At 34.7% G+C, this 16,527-nt stretch overlaps 1 protein-coding gene across 4 annotated transcripts; it reads right to left on the bottom strand.

Moving 5' to 3' along the window:
- Positions 1-241: 241 nt before the first annotated feature.
- LOC138944359 (uncharacterized) lies at positions 242-11,111 on the bottom strand. 4 transcript variants are annotated; one of them, XM_070315264.1, is made up of 3 exons: positions 10,832-11,111; positions 5,805-5,915; positions 242-3,650 (listed from the first exon to the last, which is right to left on the bottom strand). In XM_070315264.1, exon 3 carries the CDS (start codon positions 3,631-3,633, stop codon positions 1,582-1,584), a length of 2,052 nt encoding a protein of 683 aa, XP_070171365.1. In that variant the 5' UTR covers positions 3,634-3,650; positions 5,805-5,915; positions 10,832-11,111; the 3' UTR covers positions 242-1,581. The 4 variants fall into 4 exon arrangements, with proteins under 4 accessions (XP_070171365.1, XP_070171367.1, XP_070171366.1 ...); XM_070315266.1 differs by lacking the exon at positions 10,832-11,111 and adding an exon at positions 10,704-10,810; XM_070315265.1 differs by lacking the exon at positions 5,805-5,915.
- Between the last annotated feature and the right edge of the window lie 5,416 nt (positions 11,112-16,527).

Below are 16,527 nucleotides of genomic sequence, written 5' to 3'. Positions count from 1 at the left end.
TCTGAATTAATTGATAAAATATTTTATTTAGATTATGTATATATGTATATATATATATATATATACATACACACACATAATTATGTAATGAACAAATATTTCCTAATAATTATAAACATATATAATATGTTATATAGAACAATTAAGGTGCATTATTCTTGATCATGAGATCATTAATACCATAAAAAATACTATCACGATTTCCAATTTTCTTTAAATGTATGATTAAAATTAAAAAAGAAAAAAAAGAATAGAGTCTGTTATTTAAAGATTAGTTAACGTCATGTTATTTAGGAAAAAGATAAATTTTTTCTTTGATTATACTATTTACGAAATGATATTTGGATAAATTTCCCGATGCTCATTTATTATTTAATAATCTTTAATAATTTACAATAATTGTGCTATATATAAAATATAAATATGATAATATACAATAGAAATCACTGCTTAATAATATGTCAATGGAACTTTTGTATAGATAAATATACAATCTTATCTTTGATCCCCTTCTACATGATACTTATCTCAAATATTTTATAGCATCTTATTAATAATGATCTTTGTTGGCGCTGTAATTATTATTGTAATATCTCGGTATTATGTGAATTTAATTCTATCGAGATTATACAATAATATTAATTAGGGTATGTAAATGGTTATCCTTATATTTCGGCAGATATAAAAATTTTCAGACTATGCATTGAAAATTGAAGATTAAAGATTGAAATTTCTAATTCTAATCAGAACAAAAGGAAATAAAATGTCTTTATCTTGATTGGTAAAATTTCAATCTTCAATCTTCGATCTCGATTTTCGATACATAGTCTAATACAGGCTTTACTCATATTCTCACTACATATTTAGTGCCAAATATAATTTGATGCTAAATTTATCTCACATATAAAGCAATAAAGAAATTAAAATTGAAAAAAATGTTTTACTAAAAAAAATTATGAATAAATCTATCTATGTCCACACATATTTAATTTCCTTTTTTTCCTAAAACTTCTTTATTTCAGATTTATCTCTTGATTTTTTTTGCATTTAGATTAAGGTCCTCTTCTTACGCTGATGCTTTTCTATTATTACACATTTGGTATGTGATGAAAAAGTGAGTAAAAAAAAGTATCCAGTATATATATTATCAATACATATGTCATTAAGATAAGATAGAATAAATGTGAAACAAAGTTTTGAAATAGAGGAAGTGTCAGTGGTCTTGATCATCATAGAACCAAATAAATCGGCTCGTAATTTTGTAATTTATCATAAAGAGGACGTTTCATCTTTCAAGGAATAAAACACATTAACGAAATTGAAAGATTAGATATTAACATTACTTATGTAATAAGAACATGAATAATTTTATTGTATAACAAATTGAATATTCATTTACATTCGCGCGAACTGCAATTTTATTTCGCTATTGTGCAATCTTTGTGATCGATACAATCGAAGGCATCGTAGTATCGTTTATCGAAAAATAAACTAGAGATGTAGAAAAATAAATTTTTATTTATAGATATCAGAAGTGAAGGATAGGAGCATCGGTCTTGCATAATTGTGATATATGCATATTTAAAGGGTGTATGGATACTCTGCGAGGTAGTTTCTGATCAAGAGTGGCAGATGTTCAGTGGGCAGTTTATTTCTATTTACGACAAGTCTGGCCGAATGTGACAACGATTTGACTTCTTTAACCAGAGGCTTGGTTAAATAGATCTGGCTGTATAGTTCCCCGCTATAATCGACCCACACCTCTCTGCGATCCATCCTTTCCGAATATTCGACGTAGTGTTCCAACATTGTAATAGGACAGTCGAAAGTCGGAATCGCCAATGCCAGTCCTGGTTCAGCGTCGAATTGAAAATGTTTAAGAAAATAACACACCCTGACGGAAGTGGGTCCTCTGGCTGTCTGCACGGATATTGCAAAGATATATCTACTGTCCGAGCTGTCTCTCATTAGCCATCGACCTACGGATGTATTTTTTAAGAGGTTCTCGCTTTGCTTCCAACTAATGTTTTCGTGGTACCAGCCGCACGTCTGCAGCAGTCTTTTTATCTCGCGTAATCTTATGTCTTCGTTCAACAACTTTGTATCTAGACTCCAGGGACTTGACATCATCCAAGGATGGGACACCGAAATAGTTGGTGCTCCGTCCTTTCGCTCATTGTTGTTACAACTGTTATTGTTTCCGGTCGTGATAATCCGATCCTCTGTCGCGCAGTACAAGTTGTCCGGTTGCACGGCAGCACTTTCGTCGAAATTATTCGAGAGTTTTACTGTCTCGGAATTAGTAAATTGAGCATTGAAGATGGTGGGTTCATGGATGAAACTGTCGTTATCATTGGTATAGCTGCTAGAAGATACTAGAAGATCAGCGACGTAACAAGTCGCCGTCGTCGAATGGACGGCAGTTTTTTTCTCCTTTTCCACTTCCTTTTTCTTCTTCTGTTTTCCCTGCTCTTTCGTTCCCTTCCAATTAATTCCTTTGTTCCGCTCTTGCTTATTCCTAGAGCGTGGTTTCATCGCCACGATCTGGTTACACGGCATTGCTGTTGCCGTAATGTTTATTTGGCAGTCACTTAAGTTCACGGGTAGCTGCATGTTGGCGTTCACTTGGATTTGCATGCTACTACCGGCAGGCTCGAACAGCAACGAATCGCGATCGTCGGACGCATCGGTTAATTTCCCGTGACACTGACAAATATTCTGCTGAATTGTACCGTTGCAGTTGCAGTAACCGTTTGTTTTGATCGATATTTTTCGCTGTCTCGATTCCATGCCCATTGTTTCGGTATTTTTCCTCGTCGTGCTGAATGAAGGTAGCATTCTTCTACTCCCAGGCAATTCTAAACAGCTGCTTGGTGGCGTGACAAATGTTTGATGAGCAAAGTTCTCTATGTATTTAAACGCTAACCGCTCGTCCTCATTGATGGGCAAATGTTTCTTCTGCATGAGACAACCACCACCGGTAAGTTTCCTCTGTATTTCGATGGGTGGGGCTTGCACTAGAATTCCAGCTTCCGTACTCTGAATTAGACAACCACCGGAATGTATATTGGGTGATGTGGTGAATGTGATGCTATCGTTAGTGGGCTTGCATGTGGTCGTGACATGTTCTAGCGAAGATGCGATTTCACAGCCGATGTTTTTCATCGTCATAATAAGAGAGTTTTGATTATTCGATTGATTGATCGGCAATCTTAAAGATGGATTCTGTTCCGCCGATGTTTGAGCATCGCAAGAGAGTCTCATTGTCTCGGAGTTGGCAAATTGAACATTGGAGCAGCGATGAGCTGACTGGAAAATGGCAGGCTCGTGAATGATTGTCGGCACGTTTATGAAACTGCTATCGCCATTAGTGTAATTATGCGATATTAGAAGATCAGCGACGTAACAGGTCGCCGTTGTCGAATGAACGGAGGCCTCTTCTTCTTTTTCCTCTTCCTTCTTCTCCTCCTGTTTCTCCTGTTCCTCCGTTTCTTTCCGGTTAATTCCTTCGCTCCGCTCCCGGCAGTAATTCGGCGCTGCGTAACGGTGGTGGCAATTCGGACATATATATATCATTGTTGTTGGCAATTTTGGTATACTCGCGGCTGGATTATCGCAATCGATATAACACATTTATGGAGTATTGCAGTCTGAAATAACAAAACAAAAAATAATTTAATAAACAATAACTGGTATTTCTTTATTCACAAGTAACAAAATATTATTAAATTGCTCATTTGTGTACATATCACGCGCAATACTACCGGTGAAAACGATTGTAAATTAAATTTTTAGACAAAAATGTAATAAAAGATCTCTATTATGATTATGCACATCTTAATGAAAGCTTTCGTGTTTATTTAGACTTTATTTCATGCAAGACGCGTACACACACACACACACACACACACACACACACACACACACACACACACACACACACACACACACACAAATACATAACATACATTAGAATATGTTATAAAAGGATCATATTTGTGCGTGTACGTACGTTTACATGCGTATTATGAATAAGTAGATGATCTCGTTAACTTTGATACCCCTTTACATACACTTTTCTGAACACTTAATACTGCGCTCTTGTCATAATCGGAGATTATATAGATCACGTGACGATACAATAGCTTCGTAACTAATCGTGGGTGTGTGTGTGTGTGTGTGTGTGTGTATGTGCGTGCAACTGTGTATTCGCGCGAGTGTACGACGATTAAGCCATTCATATAAAGAAATCTGTTAATGTTTATTTTCCAGGACTTTTTCGCTCCTTTTTTTATCTTAAATATTTCCACATAATTTAGCGTGAAAATATAAATTAATATGTAAATTAATATAATAATATATTATAATGTTAGTAATTACAATGTTTATTTAATTTATTGAATTATTTTCTTCCATTTGATCCAAGATCACAAGATTACAATGAAAAAATTAGTACTCGGTATTAAAAAGTACATAATTTATTTCGTTACAAAAGAACCTCAACGTCCTAGCATTTCTTTCTCGATAACGAACGGCACGCGCGCACACACACACACATACATACACACACGATTAGTCGTATTCTCGCAATTGATTATCGCATGAGCGATGTTTTCGTATCGATACCGAGAAGTAATACATAAATATGACAGATGCATCATTGTTCACAGTGACAAAGATCTGTATGAAAAAAGTTTTTGCACCTGATTAACTTAAAAAAGTTAGCTTTTTGCTGTAAAATTCACCATTGAATCCATGCAATCAACTTGAATTATGTAAAGATTAATTGCGAGATACACCATCTCTGATAATTCGCTTTAATAGAATTTTCTTCGTGATAGATAAAATTACGCAAGTGATTACGACATTACATATCAAGCAACTCGAAGAATGAGCGCGGACGTACATAATTAAAAGAGCTACATATGGCGATGCCGAATCATTTCCATGAGGGTTATCAGCCTATAATAAATAACGGTAAACGATACTGGAAAATCATAAAATTCGAGACAGCGTAAAGCCCGTATCAGACTATGCATTGAAAATTGAAGATTGAAAATTAAAGATTGGAATTTGACTAATCAGAACAAAAGAGACTAACATTTCTTTATTCTGATTGGTCAAATTTCAATCTTGAATTTTCAATCTCAATCTTCAATGTGTAATTTGATACGGCCTTAAAGCAGCGTGTTTGTCACACTGATGCCAGAATTGAGACGCGAGCCGTACTCGACTCCGTAGACTCCATACTGAGCTGCGTTCAGAAACATCCTCGGATGCACACTAGTGTCGTTCTATCTTTGTTCAACTTTTAGTAAATAATAAGTACATGTAATGCGCAGAGCGCTCTGAATTCTGTTCATCACTGGTTTGTCAATGCTTTTGAAAAATATAAATGAGAAAATGTCTATCGTTCGCTGTTCCTTATGATATTGTATTGTATATTATAGGAACTGTTAATATATATTATATTGTATATTATGGGAACTGTTAATCCTTCGAGTTCAAACTTGAGAAATGGAAGAAATTTTTCGTTAGTTAGCGAATTAATACAAGTTGAGATACAAAAATTTTATGCGGTATATTTCTTTATAATATTTAACAAATGAAAAATGGAAATATATATATATATATATGAAAAAACAGGATACAACTTTTTTATAATCTATTGAAAGAGTAGCTTTAAAACAAGAATAAGCGATATCAAAATAGTAAAAGTCGCGTTGAGAAAAAATATGCTTTCCATAATAATAGAATCGATCGCGATAATAGACATTTCTTCCCTCACAATTATCAATCTTTACCAAGAATTTAAAATGACGATAAACCGCAACACGAGTTCCTCGTAATCGCCATTTATGGGATGATAATTGCGATCCCGTTGCATCTCTGTCATGGTCATGTTGTATGTATGACTGCAAGAAAAAAAAAGAATAGCGAAAATTTGCTGGAAAACAAATAAATCAATATCATTTAAGAAATAAGTTTTCAAAACATTTTCCAATCAGTAAAGTACTACATATACATATGCGCGACGATATATCGATAACGATAGCGCAACAAATAATTATTTATATAATACATTACGTTAACGTACTTTGTAATATCGTTTTTGAGTAAGTAAATAACTATACGTATCTAAGAAAGAAAAACAAGCGCGAAAACAAGTACAATCTGATTCATTATCAGTGTGTAGTATATTATCTTCATTGACGAGAATAGTTTATAATAATTGATACATCCCTAAATCTTTCTTTATAATTTGAGAAAACAAGTTTCATATTCAGTTGTATGATTTGATGTTTTTGAATTTTATAATAATTAAATTTCAGTTTTCTATCTATATATTATTTATTAATTCATGAATCGAAAAAAAAGTCTTTGGTACATTTCATAAACTTATTTTATCTAGTGGAAATTATAGTATGCGAGAAAAATTAATTTTTATATTACAATATTATTTATAATAAATTATTCTGTATGCATATATGATATGATGCTTATGATAATAATAGCTTGGATTAGGTTAAAAATGTCAGTAAAACGCGTGAAATTTACATGTACCCGCAGTTTTATTAATCAAGTCGAGCGCGCGTATTTGCTTTATTGGTCTAAATTTCTTTCTGCTTTGACGTAGATCCGCGAATGCGTACGTCGCGAATGTAAAAGTACATTTGAATGTAAATACATGCTATTTTGTATATGTCGACGATTGTGTGTATCTGAGAATGTGGTACAATGCGTTATTAATACGCGGAATTTCATTATGATTTGACCTACATACGACATGTATATGCATGCATATAACGTGCAGTAAAACCAAGCATAGAATATAAAAGCGTTATCATGTTCATTATTGAGTTCACATCGCGATTTACATCGAAAATTGAAAGTCCAGCAATCGAAATTAGATGATAAGAGCAACGATTGAGATAAGGAATTAAAAATTAGATATTTATTCTTTTGCTTATTTTAAATCGCAATTTCTCTTTTCAATGCGTCAGGTGCAAAAATTCTAAACATTGTATATACATATCTCTTATAAATACATATGTTCGAAAGTATACTGCCTATTAAATTCGAACGCTTTCGCCTACTTTAATCGCATCTTTTAGTATTTATTTTAATTTTATTGTTAATATATTATTCGTAAGCGGAATTATTTTGATTGTTCAATCGTTATCTGATAAATTTAATCGAATACTATCACCAACGAGCGATATGTGACGGAGTAGTATGAGAAAGTTTTAAAAAAATATTATAAATATTTATATACTATAAATATATATTTATTTTCCTTCTTTTCATATACATGATGTTATTCAAAGGTTTGGAGAATTTGCGTTCCTGTTGGTTAGGATACACATTCTAGCTTGTTCTCATATGTGAATTCCATGTGTCATTGATTTCAAGGTATTTGTGGAGTCGCTCGAAGTAGTCCACGAAGCGGGGACTCCGGGGCCTAGAGTGGTCGAGTGTCGCAATACTAGAAGGCCAAGCATCCATCTAGAAACCTCTTTCTTTTCGGTATTCTCTTCGTGGCGCATGTACATATATACACACACAGTAGACACGTATATATTGTGTTTTATTTTCTCACGGCTATTATTGTCCTCGACACACGTCTCCGAAGGTGAAATAGCGAGCACGTGGTGAAATAAGATGCGTGTTTCCGCGAAGATAAAATGTTTGTTTTCGAATAGAAAAAGAAATATGAATAAAATATATTCTAATCTGATGTATATACTACGCGTAAAAGATCGTGTGGATGTGCCTTGAGTGTGTATGTATTTGTGTAAAATTTTCTTTTTGAATTGACATGTTCACAAATGCACGAAAGCTATCGAAATTTGTGATACTTTTTTGTCAATTACAAGGAAACAAACACGCATACGAACGTAACTTTGCAATAAACGCAACACCAGAAATATCGTAGATTGTCTATTATATCGCACTAAGTTTTAAATAATCCCTTATAGGAACTGATTAAATATTAATTTAAAAAGAGTACAGTAAATAAAAAATATTTATCAATCTTAAAAAGAAATCCAAAATTAATAAAAAAATTGCAACCACCATTAATAATCACAAGTATTTTAATTGAGTAATGTGAAATAGAAGAAATAATGAAAAAATGTGAAATAGTTACTTATAATTTGTTATTGCGTGCGATTAAAATTATCTTTGCAGAACTCAGTAGGTGAATTGATTAAGATAAAGTTTCTATAATAGAAGGCAAATAATTTCACCAATAAACTGTTATCTATAGTTACACGCTCTTGCAATTCTCAATTATTATATGCGATTCTCGATTAATAACCGGTCTGATTATCGGGACGCACTCCGCAAGCAAGAAATTCCGCGAAGCGATCTTTTAACCGCATTATGTAGATTTTTCGAGATAAACGCTACGGACAGGACGTAGTTTCGGAGAATCCGCCGACGCAATACGTTTAATCACTCGCGAATACATTATGACGCACAAATTATTTTGTTATTTATTTTAAATATCGATTATTATAAATATTAAAATAAGATTTTGTATTATGAGCAAGATTGAAAAATGTCGTTTCTCTCACAAATTAAATATTTTAGACATCTATATAGGAATAATAAAATTATATATACAGAGTGTCCCCGCGGCGTCAATTGCATCACCGGTCGTGTGCAGCTAAAGCAGATGAAATCGAGAAGAAAAATCTTTTACCATTTTTTTCTATAACATTTAATAAAAGAGTTATTATTCAGTAAAGTCTGGCCAATCAGCGTCGATCTTTAGCCGGGCGCACGTGGGTGAACCGTGCGCCTGATAGTGCGCGCCGCTGCATACTTCAGCGCGCGGTTCACCGACGTGCGCCCGGCTAAAGCTCGGCGCTGATTGGCCAGACTTTACTCAATAATATAACTCTTTTATTAACAATAAGTGTTATAGAGAAAAAATGGTAAAGGACTTTTCTTCTCGATTTCATCTGCTCTACTTGCACACGACCAATGATACAATTGATGCCGGACACCCTGTATATACATATATAACATTTATTTTAATGTTAAATAAATAAATTTTCATAAAAAGTTTTAATTTTAATATTATTTATAAAAGCATATGAAAATATATCTCAAAGACAATCAAGTTTTTGCAATTATAGTTGAATATCAAAGTCGATCTATACATCATATTACATTTTTTTTTTTCAGAACTTATAAATATTTTTTTATAAAACGTTAAAATTAAGTAAAATGTATACCACAAAAAAGAAAAATAGTTTTAAAGGTTCCTTTTATTTCTTAAAAAAAATATTTTTCATTTTCTAGATTCTCATTTTCTACCATTCTATAGATATAGATAATACGTTTTTAACGGATAGACCATTCTATATATAATACGTTTTTAACGGATTAATAAAAATGTTTTTATTTAGCCATTATATATAATGGTGCGAGCGTTTCAGCTACGCTGCTAAAAAGCGTTCGCTCTTCTCTGAATTTTTGAACTCGCAGAAAAAGGTTTTTTGGTAGACGATAACGACGATCATACTGCGTAATGCGTGACGTCTATTTCGTGGAAGATCTGAAAATTTCACGCGTTCTCCTACACCGCCGTGCTTTTATGTCACTCTATTTTTAGCGCCAGGTGAACATGCGTTCCAAGAATCGCCTACGTTCGTCAGATAAATTGTATAATGTCGATTCGACAATAGTGAAATATATCACGCATGCACTTTAATTTTATTATCAATGATATATATATATTAAAAAACCAATGATATTGAGTTTAATTTAGATCGAATGTAAACTTTTGTTTTCAAAGCTTGAACTAAATAAATTTAACGTTAAAAATAAAGTAATTTTTTTTTCCCATTATTGACACTAATTTGTATATCTTTTTTTCCGATAACCATAGTAAGAAAACGATAACTTTTAATAAGTTCTTTAAATAATATTTCGTCGTATTTGTCAAAAACTTTGTGTTAGAAATATTGCAATCTGAATATTTTTTTTTTTATCTAATAACGAAACTATTACAAGTAATTAAATGGTCATATAAAAGTTAACGTTCTTAGCATACGAATAGGATACATGAGAAGCATGAAATATAATTTTAAATCAATTAGTTTTTGTCAAAGTGTATTTAATTTTAAATCAGTTTGATTAGAAATATGTCGATATCGAGTGGAAATTAATCTAATATTCTTAACTCGTAACTTTAAACGCATTACACAAACGGATATTACGCTTTATATTCATATGAGAAAAAATTAATCTTCAATATTATAACAATGCGACTAGATCTAAATTATATTTTTAAATTTCTCTATAACTACGTGAAAACAATAAAACTTTTCAACAAAAGAGAGAGATGTTCTCAGGAATATATATGTGGTATATATATATATATATATATATATATATATATATATATATATATATATATATATGTATATATATATGTATATATGAAAAGACCAGTTTTCATATAAATGGTCATATATGAATTATTAATCGTTATATATAAAGATGTTAATTTACTATTTTCTGTACATATTCAAAAAATTCCTGGAATAATTTGATACAAAATTGTTGGATGATAAAGTAAAAAAGTATATCGTTTGCAAAAATAAGATTCCATATTATTAATTGATATTATTATTCCAATCCGTATGGCAAAAACAAAAAAATATGTCATCCTTTAATTTTTGTCTTACCAGAATATATCTCGTACGATCGTAATCTCTCTCCAAGTGTCTTATTCGACAAAGAATGTACATATGACAATACGGTATAGCAAAAATTGAGAATTTGGATGTATACACACAGCTATTCTTCCACTCACTTGTAATTAATCGTGCTCATGAAATGACGAATTCTCGACGGAATTTAACCTTCACTCCAATTTGCATTTGTCTTGAAAAGTACTTTGAATTCTGAAAAACTCGCGGAACAACGTTTATCTTTTGAATCATATACATGTACATCCGATACAAATATAGTTCAATTATACATATTTACTTGGACCAATTCATTAAAAAAGTTGCATTTAAATTATTTAATTATAAATTAATACACTCGACAGAAACAACGACAAAGAGTACTACTTTACTCCGTACGATTAGTACAATTGCTGATGAACGACTGACTACTGACAGACCTCTAGTGGCAAGATTTTCTTCGCCATGAGCCTTAAACTATATAAATATACATAGTAGTGACACTTTATCGTTCTCGATAGACCAAATTCTTAACGCACATGCGTCAGACATTCTGTTAAAGACCATAGACCTAAGAAATATCTAGATAAAGCGTAAGCCTTTTAGACGCGGGAAGCTGAAAGGGTGAGAAATCCATCGTCATGGATTGCCATCTTAGAGATTTTGCGTCTACTTTCACATCGCGCGGTATTACTCGACGTTAACCGAGACATTGCAACGATCACATTCCGTGAAATTATCTGCCGCCGCCATTTTATGGTAAGCTAGCGCCAGACTATGCGCGTATTCGCAATTCGTGATTCGTAATTCACGATTCGTGAACGGTATAAAGAAATCTGATTGGTCGAATTTGACGAATCATCCATCTACACTATTCACGAATCGCGAATACACGCATAGTCTGGTGCTAGCTTTAAAGGCCACTGTTTGTTTCAATTGACATTTAATTCCCCTTATCCTCTGTGCTTCAACCCCGTATATTTGCATTTTGTCCAGGTATTCCTTACCTTAAGGCTGTATTACACTACGAGTTGCGGGCTCGATTGCGGTTGGGGTTACGGTTGACGATTAAGGATTGACCAATTAGAGAAAAGCAGCTTGCCGATTGATCGGTCAATCTGCAACTCTTAACGGTAACCTTAAAGCCCGTATCAGACTACGCATGAAATATTGAGATTCAAGATTCAAGATTGAAATTTGACCAATCAGAATAAAGAAATTTCAGTCCCTTTTGTTCCGATTGGTCTAATTTTTTTTTTTTTTTTTTTTTTGGGTCTGTAAATCGGAAACCGATAAAGGTGGTGGGTTGGCACCCAAAGGATGTCAATTGGCCTCGCGAAAGGTTATAATTTTGGTCTTCTAGCCCACCCCCCCTTCAAACCCCCCCTAAAGAATCCAACATTTGGGCCCTTGTATACTTGGAGTGTCGGGTGTCGAAATTTGTAAGTCCCAAGAAGTGACATGGGACGTAAAAGATCGACTAAAATCCAACTATGCTAATCGATAAAGAATCATGTGGGACGTGTACGTACGAGTGTGTGTATGTACGTACGCATGCGCGTGTGTATACGTTACGTATGTATGTGTGTGTGAGTACGTTACGTACGTACGTACGTGTGTAGGTTTAGGTTTAGGTTTAGGTTTAGGTTTAGGTTTAGGTTTAGGTTCTAGGTTTAGGTTTAGGTTCTAGGTTTAGGTTTAGGTTCTAGGTTTAGGTTTAGGTTCTAGGTTTAGGTTTAGGTTCTAGGTTTAGGTTTAGGTTCTAGGTTTAGGTTTAGGTTCTAGGTTTAGGTTTAGGTTCTAGGTTTAGGTTTAGGTTCTAGGTTTAGGTTTAGGTTCTAGGTTTAGGTTTAGGTTCTAGGTTTAGGTTTAGGTTCTAGGTTTAGGTTTAGGTTCTAGGTTTAGGTTTAGGTTCTAGGTTTAGGTTTAGGTTCTAGGTTTAGGTTTAGGTTCTAGGTTTAGGTTTAGGTTCTAGGTTTAGGTTTAGGTTCTAGGTTTAGGTTTAGGTTCTAGGTTTAGGTTTAGGTTCTAGGTTTAGGTTTAGGTTCTAGGTTTAGGTTTAGGTTCTAGGTTTAGGTTTAGGTTCTAGGTTTAGGTTAGGTTAGGTTAGGTTAGGTTAGGTTAGGTTAGGTTAGGTTAGGTTAGGTTAGGTTAGGTTAGGTTAGGTTAGGTTAGGTTAGGTTAGGTTAGGTTAGGTTAGGTTAGGTTAGGTTAGGTTAGGTTAGGTTAGGTTAGGTTAGGTTAGGTTAGGTTAGGTTAGGTTAGGTTAGGTTAGGTTAGGTTAGGTTAGGTTAGGTTAGGTTAGGTTAGGTTAGGTTAGGTTAGGTTAGGTTAGGTTAGGTTAGGTTAGGTTAGGTTAGGTTAGGTTAGGTTAGGTTAGGTTAGGTTAGGTTAGGTTAGGTTAGGTTAGGTTAGGTTAGGTTAGGTTAGGTTAGGTTAGGTTAGGTTAGGTTAGGTTAGGTTAGGTTAGGTTAGGTTAGGTTAGGTTAGGTTAGGTTAGGTTAGGTTAGGTTAGGTTAGGTTAGGTTAGGTTAGGTTAGGTTAGGTTAGGTTAGGTTAGGTTAGGTTAGGTTAGGTTAGGTTAGGTTAGGTTAGGTTAGGTTAGGTTAGGTTAGGTTAGGTTAGGTTAGGTTAGGTTAGGTTAGGTTAGGTTAGGTTAGGTTAGGTTAGGTTAGGTTAGGTTAGGTTAGGTTAGGTTAGGTTAGGTTAGGTTAGGTTAGGTTAGGTTAGGTTAGGTTAGGTTAGGTTAGGTTAGGTTAGGTTAGGTTAGGTTAGGTTAGGTTAGGTTAGGTTAGGTTAGGTTAGGTTAGGTTAGGTTAGGTTAGGTTAGGTTAGGTTAGGTTAGGTTAGGTTAGGTTAGGTTAGGTTAGGTTAGGTTAGGTTAGGTTAGGTTAGGTTAGGTTAGGTTAGGTTAGGTTAGGTTAGGTTAGGTTAGGTTAGGTTAGGTTAGGTTAGGTTAGGTTAGGTTAGGTTAGGTTAGGTTAGGTTAGGTTAGGTTAGGTTAGGTTAGGTTAGGTTAGGTTAGGTTAGGTTAGGTTAGGTTAGGTTAGGTTAGGTTAGGTTAGGTTAGGTTAGGTTAGGTTAGGTTAGGTTAGGTTAGGTTAGGTTAGGTTAGGTTAGGTTAGGTTAGGTTAGGTTAGGTTAGGTTAGGTTAGGTTAGGTTAGGTTAGGTTAGGTTAGGTTAGGTTAGGTTAGGTTAGGTTAGGTTAGGTTAGGTTAGGTTAGGTTAGGTTAGGTTAGGTTAGGTTAGGTTAGGTTAGGTTAGGTTAGGTTAGGTTAGGTTAGGTTAGGTTAGGTTAGGTTAGGTTAGGTTAGGTTAGGTTAGGTTAGGTTAGGTTAGGTTAGGTTAGGTTAGGTTAGGTTAGGTTAGGTTAGGTTAGGTTAGGTTAGGTTAGGTTAGGTTAGGTTAGGTTAGGTTAGGTTAGGTTAGGTTAGGTTAGGTTAGGTTAGGTTAGGTTAGGTTAGGTTAGGTTAGGTTAGGTTAGGTTAGGTTAGGTTAGGTTAGGTTAGGTTAGGTTAGGTTAGGTTAGGTTAGGTTAGGTTAGGTTAGGTTAGGTTAGGTTAGGTTAGGTTAGGTTAGGTTAGGTTAGGTTAGGTTAGGTTAGGTTAGGTTAGGTTAGGTTAGGTTAGGTTAGGTTAGGTTAGGTTAGGTTAGGTTAGGTTAGGTTAGGTTAGGTTAGGTTAGGTTAGGTTAGGTTAGGTTAGGTTAGGTTAGGTTAGGTTAGGTTAGGTTAGGTTAGGTTAGGTTAGGTTAGGTTAGGTTAGGTTAGGTTAGGTTAGGTTAGGTTAGGTTAGGTTAGGTTAGGTTAGGTTAGGTTAGGTTAGGTTAGGTTAGGTTAGGTTAGGTTAGGTTAGGTTAGGTTAGGTTAGGTTAGGTTAGGTTAGGTTAGGTTAGGTTAGGTTAGGTTAGGTTAGGTTAGGTTAGGTTAGGTTAGGTTAGGTTAGGTTAGGTTAGGTTAGGTTAGGTTAGGTTAGGTTAGGTTAGGTTAGGTTAGGTTAGGTTAGGTTAGGTTAGGTTAGGTTAGGTTAGGTTAGGTTAGGTTAGGTTAGGTTAGGTTAGGTTAGGTTAGGTTAGGTTAGGTTAGGTTAGGTTAGGTTAGGTTAGGTTAGGTTAGGTTAGGTTAGGTTAGGTTAGGTTAGGTTAGGTTAGGTTAGGTTAGGTTAGGTTAGGTTAGGTTAGGTTAGGTTAGGTTAGGTTAGGTTAGGTTAGGTTAGGTTAGGTTAGGTTAGGTTAGGTTAGGTTAGGTTAGGTTAGGTTAGGTTAGGTTAGGTTAGGTTAGGTTAGGTTAGGTTAGGTTAGGTTAGGTTAGGTTAGGTTAGGTTAGGTTAGGTTAGGTTAGGTTAGGTTAGGTTAGGTTAGGTTAGGTTAGGTTAGGTTAGGTTAGGTTAGGTTAGGTTAGGTTAGGTTAGGTTAGGTTAGGTTAGGTTAGGTTAGGTTAGGTTAGGTTAGGTTAGGTTAGGTTAGGTTAGGTTAGGTTAGGTTAGGTTAGGTTAGGTTAGGTTAGGTTAGGTTAGGTTAGGTTAGGTTAGGTTAGGTTAGGTTAGGTTAGGTTAGGTTAGGTTAGGTTAGGTTAGGTTAGGTTAGGTTAGGTTAGGTTAGGTTAGGTTAGGTTAGGTTAGGTTAGGTTAGGTTAGGTTAGGTTAGGTTAGGTTAGGTTAGGTTAGGTTAGGTTAGGTTAGGTTAGGTTAGGTTAGGTTAGGTTAGGTTAGGTTAGGTTAGGTTAGGTTAGGTTAGGTTAGGTTAGGTTAGGTTAGGTTAGGTTAGGTTAGGTTAGGTTAGGTTAGGTTAGGTTAGGTTAGGTTAGGTTAGGTTAGGTTAGGTTAGGTTAGGTTAGGTTAGGTTAGGTTAGGTTAGGTTAGGTTAGGTTAGGTTAGGTTAGGTTAGGTTAGGTTAGGTTAGGTTAGGTTAGGTTAGGTTAGGTTAGGTTAGGTTAGGTTAGGTTAGGTTAGGTTAGGTTAGGTTAGGTTAGGTTAGGTTAGGTTAGGTTAGGTTAGGTTAGGTTAGGTTAGGTTAGGTTAGGTTAGGTTAGGTTAGGTTAGGTTAGGTTAGGTTAGGTTAGGTTAGGTTAGGTTAGGTTAGGTTAGGTTAGGTTAGGTTAGGTTAGGTTAGGTTAGGTTAGGTTAGGTTAGGTTAGGTTAGGTTAGGTTAGGTTAGGTTAGGTTAGGTTAGGTTAGGTTAGGTTAGGTTAGGTTAGGTTAGGTTAGGTTAGGTTAGGTTAGGTTAGGTTAGGTTAGGTTAGGTTAGGTTAGGTTAGGTTAGGTTAGGTTAGGTTAGGTTAGGTTAGGTTAGGTTAGGTTAGGTTAGGTTAGGTTAGGTTAGGTTAGGTTAGGTTAGGTTAGGTTAGGTTAGGTTAGGTTAGGTTAGGTTAGGTTAGGTTAGGTTAGGTTAGGTTAGGTTAGGTTAGGTTAGGTTAGGTTAGGTTAGGTTAGGTTAGGTTAGGTTAGGTTAGGTTAGGTTAGGTTAGGTTAGGTTAGGTTAGGTTAGGTTAGGTTAGGTTAGGTTAGGTTAGGTTAGGTTAGGTTAGGTTAGGTTAGGTTAGGTTAGGTTAGGTTAGGTTAGGTTAGGTTAGGTTAGGTTAGGTTAGGTTAGGTTAGGTTAGGTTAGGTTAGGTTAGGTTAGGTTAGGTTAGGTTAGGTTAGGTTAGGTTAGGTTAGGTTAGGTTAGGTTAGGTTAGGTTAGGTTAGGTTAGGTTAGGTTAGGTTAGGTTAGGTTAGGTTAGGTTAGGTTAGGTTAGGTTAGGTTAGGTTAGGTTAGGTTAGGTTAGGTTAGGTTAGGTTAGGTTAGGTTAGGTTAGGTTAGGTTAGGTTAGGTTAGGTTAGG

The sequence above is a fragment of the Polyergus mexicanus genome, unplaced genomic scaffold (genome assembly GCF_030449975.1).
Source record: "Polyergus mexicanus isolate NDT 795.1 unplaced genomic scaffold, iyPolMexi1.0 SCAF_171, whole genome shotgun sequence".
NCBI classification, from domain to species: Eukaryota; Metazoa; Arthropoda; class Insecta; order Hymenoptera; family Formicidae; genus Polyergus; species Polyergus mexicanus.
Note: the sequence above shows the minus strand (reverse complement) of the source record. Positions and strands in the feature narration are given on the sequence as shown.

Excerpts from the sequence above, each read along its gene's own strand:
- LOC138944359 (XM_070315264.1), bottom strand. The coding sequence starts at position 3,633 with ATGTGTTATATCGATTGCGATAATCCAGCCGCGAGTATACCAAAATTG.